Source organism: Emiliania huxleyi (genome assembly GCF_000372725.1).
Source record: "Emiliania huxleyi CCMP1516 chromosome Unknown EMIHUscaffold_14, whole genome shotgun sequence".
NCBI classification, from domain to species: Eukaryota; Haptophyta; order Isochrysidales; family Noelaerhabdaceae; genus Emiliania; species Emiliania huxleyi.
This window is the reverse complement of record NW_005201192.1, coordinates 26,896-37,730: the sequence shown is the minus strand read 5'-3', so window position 1 is coordinate 37,730 and position 10,835 is coordinate 26,896. Positions and strand designations below refer to the sequence as shown.

The 10,835-nt window shown below is 64.8% G+C and overlaps 2 protein-coding genes across 2 annotated transcripts in view; one reads left to right on the top strand and one right to left on the bottom strand.

Annotated features, from left to right (window-relative positions):
* Positions 1-2,697: 2,697 nt before the first annotated feature.
* EMIHUDRAFT_309350 (magnesium chelatase H subunit) lies at positions 2,698-6,794 on the bottom strand (the record flags this gene model as incomplete). Its single annotated transcript, XM_005787677.1, has 2 exons — positions 2,698-6,402; positions 6,516-6,794. 2 exons carry the CDS (start codon positions 6,792-6,794, stop codon positions 2,698-2,700), a joined length of 3,984 nt encoding a protein of 1,327 aa, XP_005787734.1.
* Positions 6,795-8,532: 1,738 nt separating this feature from the next.
* Positions 8,533-10,835, top strand: part of EMIHUDRAFT_98349 (hypothetical protein) — a gene marked incomplete at both ends in the record, with an annotated part of 13,534 nt that continues 11,231 nt past the window's right edge. Inside the window, 4 exons of the mRNA XM_005787676.1 lie at positions 8,533-8,596; positions 9,759-9,835; positions 9,904-10,095; positions 10,253-10,354. Of these exons, the coding sequence (XP_005787733.1) occupies positions 8,533-8,596; positions 9,759-9,835; positions 9,904-10,095; positions 10,253-10,354 (435 nt within the window). The remainder of the gene's footprint in view (positions 8,597-9,758; positions 9,836-9,903; positions 10,096-10,252; positions 10,355-10,835) is intronic.

Sequence of the window (10,835 nt, the reverse complement as noted above, 5' to 3'; positions counted from 1 at the left end):
GCAGAGAAGAATATGAGCAAGCCGCCCCCCATCACGAAGAACGGGAAGAAGTGATCCTCCCGCTTTCCACGCCTCCACACCGCCCGCACACACCCGCACACGCCCCCCACACGTGCAATTCACCTCCCGTCGCGCTGCTCCTGCCGCCCACGCAGCTACAAGAAGTTCGTGAAGTACCTCTCCAAGGAGCTCAAGGCGAATGGCAAGGCTCTTTCGATTTCACGATCGCGGGCGCAAAGTGGGCCTCGAAGGAGGAGGCAGGAGGGCCACGAGTTCAAGTTCGAGTTCGGCGAGGCCTGAGCGAGCGGCGTCGGTGTGAGAACGGGGGCCTGAGCCCACGGCGTAGCTAACGTGCGCCGAGCAAGCGGGCCGGGCCCCATCCCGCTCGCCCGCGCGTCGACGGGGACTGGTGGCATGGTGGTCTATGTTTCTCGTGGTGTCCTGTGCGTGCGCGACTCCGAAAGGGCCCGGGCTCTCTGTGTTCGAGACGTCTGGTTCTCAGAGCAGCACGTCCTTACAACACTACAAGTGCAGCACGTCCTTACAACACTACAAGTACACGCAAAATGGATAAATCCGACAGATCGCACGTAACTCGTAAGGGTTCCCCACTGTACTTCGCGCGCGGCCTCGCAGACGCACATGACATGAGGACACTCCGCGCATGTCGTGTCTGATTGTGTCTTGTCTCGCTCCAGTGTGCCACCACGACCATCCCCTGCGATAACTTGCCTCTTCCAAGTGGGTGTCCAGTCTCGTTGTGGCCTGACTGTTGTCGCCTCTCTATGAAACAGCCATCAACAGCAGGAGGGGTCGGAGCCTTCTTGGACTTTGCCCTGCGGCTCGCGTCAGCGGCTGTTATTGGTCCCGGTGCGTCAGCCGTGACGCCCAGGCCAATGCACAAGCCAAACTCGACGATCCAGCCGTACTGCCACGCATATGTAGTCGCCCAGAATGCACAGATCAGCCATGTTATGTAAGTACGCGCCCGCGATCCATAGTGCGTCGACAAGACGTCGCGTATTTCGGTGTCTTGCCCGAGCCAAGTAGCGCCTGAGGCGACAACAAATGTCTTACGTATCACAAGTCTGTCTCTTCTGCATCCACCTTCGGCCGATCCCCCTAACCCCCTAACCACACTAACCCCCTAACCCTCTTACCCCTACCCCCCTTAACCCCCCCCTCCCCCCCCCCCTACCTAACCCCCTCCCCCTTACCTAACCGCCCCCGAGAAGCATATGGGCCTCCTCGCATATGCGTAGCAGTACGGCTCACGAGTGGATCGACGGCCCTCAACACGAGAGAAGGTGACTCTAGAGGTGGCTGCTCATGTAAAACCGCGTTCCCCCCTCGGACACGTCCACCTCCCTGACTAGGTCCAGCCCTGGGTGAGCCAGATCTGACGTTTTGGGACATCGCGTCAGATCCGTGTTTTTTTGGTCTTGCGGTACATCTCTCCGCTCGCCACCTCACGCTCCGCCGTCCGGCCATGGATGGTCCGATGGAGCTCGCCGAGCTCCATCGGACCATCCAACTCCGGTCACCGAGTCTGAACGCGCTCAGCCTCAGGAGGTACCAAACCGCGCGAATTCTGCACGCCTCGCTGCACCGCTGGCTTGACTGAATCAGGCAGCAGCAGGCTGCTGCTGCTGCCACAGCAGCAGTCTGCTGCGGCCCTAATACGCAAGTTGATGACTAGCAGCACTGCCGGGGGCATTCGAGCCGCCACAGCCGGTGTGCGGCTGTGCACTGCCACCTGCCCGCGGCTAAGCACAATGTGTGCTCGCATTGGATGAGCCCTGCTGATGGACCTGCGTCGCCTTAGCTGCACGAGAGCAATGCCGCAGGCGGCGGCCGTGGCATACACTGCGAGCACACTCGGTGCAGCTGCAAGGTGCAGCAAGAGCACGTCGTTCCTGCCTCTGATGCCACTCTCGCGGCTTGTAGCGCGTCACTCGCGCATGCTCTCCAGGAGCTATGGCGGGCGCGTGTGTGGGGCTGTAGCCTGTGTTTGGCCGGTTCTGACCCGTTTACTATCAGTACCATGCCTGGGCCACAATAATCGCACACGGGGAGCGGCTCAGGGACCCAGTAAGCCGCGGAATCGCCAAATGTCACAACCCGGCTCACCCAGGGCTGGACCTAGTCCCCTATCCCATCGCGACTGCACTCACCGTCTCTTTACATACCTAAAAGGCAAACAATAACAACCACCAGTCCACACTCGGGCCCACAGACTGATTCTCTCCCTGTAGCAGCAGCTCTGTAGTTGCGCAATGCATCCTAAAGGTGTGTCAAACGCAAAAAAGGCCCCCTTCGCGCCCGGTGCCGGTGGCTCTACTTCTCTCCCGGGAGAGAAAAGCTACTGGGGGTTTGTTGTTTGGAAAACATGAATTTAAACACCAGCATGGAATGGCGTTACATCAAAAGCACGGCTCTACTGATACCACAATGCTAAGAGAGGGGACAGAGACACAAAACACTTAAAGAGGTTGTTGCATCGCGACCGGTCCATCGTATACGGTTCGGCGAGAGAACTCGCCTCTCTCCAGCCGTGTGGGTGCCTGCACGAGGCGCTCGGCGGAGCCCGGGCTCTGGCTCCGCGCGCCCGCGCGGCAGCGGCGGCGGGGCGGGGCGGGGAGACGGCCTGCTCTCCCCCCGCCCCCCCCTTCCCTACGCTACGCAGCGGCGGCGCCGCTACAAGCCCTCGATCTTGTCGTCCACCTCGGCGTACAGCTGGCGCAGGCGGTCGAGGTTCTCCTCGGACGTCTCCCAGTAGCCGCGGCCGTTGGCCTCGAGGAAGGTCGTCACCATGTCGCGGAAGGCGTTCGGGTTGGTCTCGAGCAGCCGCTTCTGCATCTCCTCGTCGGCGATGAAGACGTCGTTCGCGTCCTCGTAGACAAAGTTGTCGACGGCGCCCGCGGTGGCGGACCAGCCCATCGTGTTGCGCAGGCGCTTGGTGATCTCGCGCGTGCCCTCGTAGCCCGACTTGAGCATGCCCTCGTAAAACTTGGGGTTGAGCAGCTTGGTGCGCGCGTCGAGGCGGACCGTCTCCGAGAGCGTGCGCACCTGGCCGTTGGCGGTGGTCGTGTCGGCGACGAACGAGGACGGCTTCTTGCCGTCGGTGCGCAGCGAGCCGACCACCTTGGTCGGGTCCGAGTCGAAGTAGTGCGAGACGTCCGTCAGCGAGATCTCGGACGAGTCGAGGTTCTGGAAGGTGACGTCAACCTTCTTGAGGCTCGACTTGAACATGTCCGCCTTGTCGTCGAGGATGCCCGGCCGGTCGGCGTTGAAGGCGAAGCCCTTGCGCGAGGTGAACTGCTCCTGCAGCTGCTGCTCGCCCTCCCAGCCGCCATTCTCGATGGCGAGCCCCACGTTGGCCGAGTAGGAGCCGGCCGCGTTGGAGAAGACGCGCGTCGCCGCGTCGCGCACAGAGACGCCAAACTCCTCCGCCTGCTCGAGCGCGTGCTTGCGCACGAAGTTCTGGTCGAGCGGCTCGTCCAGCTCGGCCACCAGCTTGACCGCGCGGTCGAGCAGGTTCATCTGGTTGATGAAGAGGTCGCGGAAGACGCCGGAGCACGTCACGACGACGTCCACGCGCGGCCGGCCGAGCTCCTCGAGCGGGATGGCCTCGATCTGGTTGACGCGGCCGAGGGAGTCGGGCAGCGGGCGCACGCCGACCATCCACAGCACCTGCGCCAGCGACTCGCCGTACGTCTTGATGTTGTCCGTGCCCCAGAGCACAAAGGCGATCGACTCGGGGTACTCTCCCTCCTCGGCAACCTGCCGCTCGAGCAGCCGGTCCACCATCACCTTGGCGCAGTCGCAGGCGGCGATGGTGGGGATGGCCTGCGGGTCGAGCGCGTGCATGTTCTTGCCCGTCGGCAGCACGAGCGGGTTGCGGATCGGGTCGCCGCCCGGGCCCGGCAGCGTGTACTCGCCGTTCAGGCCCTCGATGAGGGCGCCCATCTCGTTGTCCGCGACCACCTGCTTGAGGCAGAACTCGAGGTAGCCGAAGAGCTTCTCGAGGTCTGGGTCCTGCACCTTGTCGAAGCCCTGCTTCTTGAGCGCGGACAGCATCGGCGAGCCGCCGCCCAGCACCGCGCCGAGCGACGCCATCATCGGGTTCACCTCGGTCACGCGGCCAGCCGCGTCGGTCGAGCGCTCGACCGAAGCGCGCACGGCGGCGCGGATGGCCTCCTTGATGTTCTCGCTGAGGAGGTTGTCGTCGAGGTTGCCGGCGTTGGCGGAGCGGTAGATGTCCTCGATGTCGCGCCCGACCGACCGCGCGAGGATGCGCGGCAGGCCGTCGATCTCGTCCTCGGGCCGGTCGATGGAGGCGATGTTGACGAGCGTCGCGATCGCCTCCTCGGCGGTGGGCGGCACGCCGACGGTGTGTAGGCCGCACGGCAGCAGGCGCGACTCGATCTCCATGATCTTGGAGTACACCTTGCCGACGATGATGTCGCGCTCGTCGAGGGTGAGCTCCGCCGTGTCAAAGTCCTCCGACGGCAGGTCGACGTCCTTGTCGAGGTTGCACGTCCGCGCGGTGGCGACGATCGAGTTGACGATCGAGGCGCCGCGGCTCTCGCGCAGGCCCTGGTAGGAGGAGATGAGCTCGCCCACCTCCTTGAGGCCCTTGTAGAGGCCCGCGTTCTCGGCCGGCGGCGTCAGGTACGAGATTGTGTTGGCGTACGAGCGCCGCTTGGCGATGGTGGCCTCGGACGGGTTGTTGGCCGCGTAGTAGTAGAGGTTGGGCGTCGACTGGATGAGGCGGTCGGGGTAGCAGCCGCCCGACATGCCGACCTGCTTGCCGGGCATGAACTCGAGCGAGCCGTGCGTGCCAAAGTGCAGCACCGCGTCCGCCTCCAGCACCTTCTCGATGTAGGTGTAGTAGGCGGCAAAGCCGTGGTGCGGCGAGGCCGACTTGGCGTACAGCAGCCGCATCGGGTCGCCCTCGTACCCAAACGAGGGCTGGACGCCGATGAAGACGTTGCCGAAGCGGACGCCGTACACGAGCAGGTTCTGGCCGTCCGTGTTGAGCTGGCCCGGGGGCGGGCCCCAGTTCTCCTCGAGGTCCTCTGCGTACGGCGTCAGCTCCTTGTACTCGGCGACCGACATGGAGTATGCGACGTTGAGCGTCGGCGACGCCATAGACGCCTCCTTGTCGTGGAGGACAGCGTCGACGAGCCCCTCGACGTCGGTGGGGAGCTCGGCGCCGAGGTCGTACCCCTCCGCCTTCATCGTCTTGAGCGCCTCGAAGATGGAACCGAACACGTTCAGGTACGCGGCGGTGCCGACGTTGCCTTTGTCGGGCGGGAACGAGAAGACGGTGATGGCCACCTTCTTGTCGGCGTTCTTCTTGGCCGAGAGGTTGGACCACTTGATCGCGCGCTTGGCGAGCGTCTCGATGCGGTCCGACTGCGGGATCGAGCGGCCCGTGACGCCGTCGCGGCCCGCGAAGATGATGGGCTCGATGGCGCCGTCGAGCTCGGGCAGCGCAACCTGCAGCGCAACCTGCACCGGGTGCAGGCCGAGCTCCGAGTCCTTCCACTCCTCGAAGGTCTGGAAGGTGGCGGGGACGGCGCAGAGGTACGGCCGGTTCAGCTTCTTGAGCGTCGCGATGGCCTTGGGGTGGTCCTGCGTCGCCGGCCCGCCGACGAGCGCGAAGCCGGTCAGGTTGATCGTCGTGTCGACGACAGAGCGGCCGTTGAGGAAGAAGTAGTCCTCGATCGGCTTGGAGAAGTCGAGCGAGCCGGTGTAGATGGGCAGCACGAGGCCGCCGTTGGCCTCGATCTCCATGATGAGCGCGACGTAGTGCGCGTCGTCCTTGGTGTTGATGTGCGACTTTTGCAGCACGACGCCGATCACGGGCGCCTTGTTCGGGTCGACGCCGATGGTCGGCGCGTGCTCGTTGCGCAGCCACTGGATGTACTCCTCGTTGGTCTCGAAGACGCGCGGCGCGACCGGGTGCCAGATGCCCTGGTCGGGGATGACGGTCGGCGGCTCCACCACCTCGCCGGTGAGCAGGTCGGACTCGAAGACGTATGTGCTCGCCAGGTTGAGCAGCAGCGCCTCGATGTTCTCGGGCGAGCCGCCGAGCCAGTACTGCAGCGACATCATGAAGGAGCGCGCGTCCTTGGCCTTGTCGCCGGGGAGGAACTTGAGCACCTTGGGCAGCGTGCGCACCAGCTTCAGCATGCCGTCCTGGAACGAGGTGCCGCTCGGCTTGTTCTTCTTCATGAAGTCCAGCATCACGTTCTTGGACTGGCCCATCGACGCCATCGTGAAGGAGCCAATCTTGTTGAGGCGCATCACCGCCGGCATCGACGGGAAAACGCAGACCGCGTCCATCGTCTCGCGGTACGGCTCGACGGCCTCCACCACCTTGTCGGCGAGCTCCTGCGGCGGGCGCGGCGCGAGGCGGCGCGTGAGGCGGGTGGCGGCGCGGCCTCGGAGGGCCGGCGGCGGCGGCGTCGTTTGGACCCGTGCGCGCGGGTGGCGTGCGCCTGCACAAAGATGAGCGAGCCGATGAAGATGTTGGCGTCGGCCACGTCCTTCTTGAACTGCTCAAAGTTGGCCGGGTCGCGCAGCTCCTCGAGGATGTAGCCCGAGCACTCGACGGCAACCTTCTCCTGCCCTGCGTTGATCCGCTTGCACGCCGTGCTGAGCGACGACTGGTACTGCGACTCGAGGACCACGTACACGACCTTGAAGATCTGACGGTCGCCCGGCTCGTCCGGCACCACCCTCCGGTCCTCCGGGTTGGACTGCGTGAAGAGCCCCCCTCCCATGCCGCCCGTCGCCACCATGGCGGCCGACGGCGCGCGCAGCGCACTGCAGGCAGCCGAGGGAGGTTGATGTGAGCCGCGCGTCGACGGAGGGAGAGGCGCCGGTGAATATTGGAGCGACGGCGCCGCGCGCTGGCAATGGCGCAGACTGGGCGACTAGCGCGCGGCGCGCGCGTGAGGGCTGGGCTGGCGGTGGCGCTGCGCAGGGAGATCAGGGCTCGCGGGGCTCACCGGCGCTGCTGCTGCTGCTGCTGCTGCTGCTGCTGCTCGAGCAGCGGCGCCAGGACCGACTCGAGGCCGGACGAGGCTGCTGAGCGCGACGCCACGGGCGTCAACGCGTGCTGCGAAAGTGCCGTGCCTGCAGCGGCAGAGCGGGCGGCGTCAGCGCGGGTGCGGCTGGGCTGTGCGAGGACTCGGTTTCCGGCAGGCTGGCGGTGGTGCAGCGTCCGCGCGCCAGGCGGCGGGCTGGGACCCAAGTGCGGGCTCGCGCGGGCGTGGCGAAGGGGAGATGCTGCATCAAATTGCGTTTTGCATCGCGGCGCACGCGCAGATGCGGCCTCGCCGGCCGCAGTGGTGGCGCGATGGCGCGTCTGTGCTGTGGTCGGGCTCGCGGCGCACCGGCGAAGCCGTTCGGCAGGCGCGTCACGCCCGGCGAGAAGCCGAGAGCCGCCGTGAGCGTGGCAGCCAGCATATCTGGATAGCTAGCTCAAAATGGACACGGCGCGGCGGCGAACACCTGAAATTGCGTCTCCGAGCTTCTCTCAAAACTGCTGCTCCCGCTTCAGAGAGAGAGAGACGCGGCGAATGCATGGTGGGTCATATGTGCACATACAGGCGCATTTTTGGTGCTGAACCGCTTCGTGCACCCCAAGTCTTTGAACATGCAACTTTGTCGCCGACGATCACCTTCCACTCCAACACACCTTCCACTCGGCTGCTGCTCAATCGGCTGCTCACGAGCGCCGGAGAGCAGCGACAACTGCCCCTTTGGCGTCGAGTGCTGTGCCCAACGGTGGGTGCGCAAGGCTTCTGGGTGGGTCTGGAGAGGGGCCATTTTCATGTGTTTGCTCGTATGTAGGCTATGCTGGAGTGCCGCAACGCCAAGCTCGACGGCACGTGTGCCGTCGACAACACCTCCTTTGCCCCTCCTTGGACTGGCAGCGGGCTCGTCGCAAAGATGCTCCTCTCCCATGACATGCGGTACACCGCCACAGGCATCACTGTGGGGTGGCCAGGGGCGCGCAGTGGGCGACGCTACGGGCCCCAAAGTGGCTATCCGTCTTCAAGATGTGCCACCCGTGTTCTTGTGAGAACAGCGGATCGTGCAGGTCTGAGACCCGCTTTTGCACGCGCGCCTGGAATGTGCGGCAACTGGGGAGAGATATTATGGGCTACTCATTCTGAGGTCTTTACTCTACACGCACAGAGGACTGCTAGAAAAACTACTACTCGGACGGATCGATTATCCATCGCGTCCGAGTCCCCGTTGTTCATGCTGATGTTGATTGTCATTGAGACTGAGGGAGGGTGTAGAGGATGTAGAGTGTAGAGCGCTGTAGAGCTGTAGAGATGTAGAGCGCTCTGGAGCGCTGTAGAGCAATGTAGAGCTGTAGAGCTCTACATCCGGCGCGTGACGATGCGCCTCCGTTGTAGAGCGATGTAGAGGCGCTCTACAACGTGAAATCTCTACAACAAACTCTACATCATAAGCGGCGCGAACGAGGAACGGTCGCTCTCCGACATGAGGCGCGTTGCACTTGCCAGTGCTGCCCTGGCCTTCTGTCTGCCCGCCCAATGGGTGGCAGGTGCCTCTGCTGCTGTGGCATGCCTCGCGGCTGCGACTGGCCGGCGCCTCAGCACGTCAGCTCGGCTCGGCGTAGCGATCGTGGCCAGCACAACTCGCCTGGACTCAACGCTCAGCCAGGAGCTCCCGCACGCGCTGGCGCGAGTCATGGCGCATGCAACGCGTCTAAATGCTCACCTCGCCTCGCGCAAATGCGACCGTCCTCGCAGCCGACAGTCCACCGCCTGCTAAAGAAGCACAGCGACAAATGCGGCACCGGCGACGCATGGCAGGCTGGTCATGACGCAGATATAGGGTGTTGTGTGCCGTCAGAGTGACTCTCTGTGTGTCAGGGATAGTCAGGGCCGTCCATCAGAGCTCCAGTAAGCTCGGAGACACCCCATTAGTGCGACTCGACCTCTTTGAGTCACTGCCTTCCCGGCGGTTTGGCTGTAGAGCCTCTACAACAAAATCGCGCTCTACATGGCTCTACAACGGAGGCAGTTCGTCCCGCAGCCGATGTAGAGCTCTACAGCTCTACAGCGCTCCAGAGCGCTCTACATCTCTACAGCTCTACAGCGCTCTACACTCTACATCCTCTACACCCTCCCTCAGCATTGAGATTGGTCCTAAAATCGACTCCTGGGTTGGCTGGCCCCGAGAGCTGCGTCTCGAGCTCCCGGTGCCGTTGCCAGACGACCCCGAGCGTCGTCGGCGCCCAAATAAGGCCCGACACTCACACACAACACAAACACAACACAATCGTCTGCCAGGGAGGGAGGGTGGGGCAGACGAGAACAGGACTCTGGCGCCTAGAAGCGCGAGGGTCCGACAAACGCTCGTTCGGCGCGCGCGCGGAACGTAATAGTTAGGTGACGATTGAGTCACAGTTCCCCCCTCACGGTGGGTTGGGTTTGTCGGTTCCTCTCCTCGCGTTGTCGGATAAATAACCTACACACACAAGAAATCACACACACACACACACACACACACACACACACACACACACACACACACACACACACACACACACGCACACGCACACGTACACACGCACGCACGCACACGTACACACACACACACACATCCGGGGCGTTCGGCTCTCAAAAAAGAAAACCTGCCGAAGTTTGAACGCGGCGGCTCCTCCCTCGCGGCGCGGTCGCGTCTCCTCGTCGCGCTCGCAGGTGTATGCATCCGGTTCAAGACGCGAGGGGCGCCTCGCGGCCCCGTGGCCGGCCTAGAGAGGCCTGGCTCCGAGACGGTCGGGATTGGCATGCCGTAAGCGCGTACTCGAGCGACGACCGAGAGCGCCTCCACTTCGTTTTCAAGGAGTTCCCCGACCCCAAGTTCGACAAGCTGGCGCCGATGTGCGAGGACTCCAACGACTGGCTCGATTTTGCCGCCGACAATCCGGCGCTGCGTGGGGGGCGGCGGCGGAAGCGAGAGCATGAGGGCGGCGCGGCGGCCAGGCCTCCCTCCCCCGCCACCCAGCCTGCACCGCCGGTGCCACTTCGCGCCCAGGTGCGGCTCCCTCCCGGTGTGTGTGTGGCGGTGCCTTTGTGCCCGTCAGGCGGGACGAGCGGGCGGGGTCGCTGTACACACGCCGCTTCCGCGCTCCACCTCTCCACTCCACCTCCCGTGCTCCACTCCACGCCACCCGCCCCCGCATCCCACACAGGCGCCGGCCGCCGCTCTTCGCTCCCCGCTGAGGCAGGTGTCAAACCAGGCCGAGGCGGGCGGCGGCGGCGCGGCGGCGCGGCCAACGCCGAAGGCCAAGCCGGTGGGCAAGCGGCACAAGACCGGGAGCGGCCAAGACAAGCAGCCTTGGCGCGCGCCGCCAGCGATGGCGCCTCCTCCCGCGCCGCCGCCGCCTCCGGCCCCTCCGCCGCCTTCAGTCCCTCCGCCGCCTACTCCATCCCCGCCGTCGCCACCCGAGAAGCTCGGACTGTCAGCCGAGAGCGAGGGCCTCCTGCCGCCGCCGGTCGAGGCGGCGGCGGGCGGCGAGGCGGCGCGGGATTGGCTGCAGCAGCGCGCGCGGGCCGTTCCCAAGCCGTGGTCAAGCCGTCGCATCGATGCCAGCACCGGCTCCGAGGCCGCCGCCGCGCACGCCGCCGCCGTCATCCCCGCCGCCCCCGTCGTCGCCGCCGCCGCCCAGCCCTCCGCCCTCGCGGCCGCCTCCGAGCCCGACCTTCCCTTTCTTCGTGCCGAATGTTTGCTGAGGATGCTTGAGGCGTGAGGCCCTTCCCCCCCCCCCCCCCCGT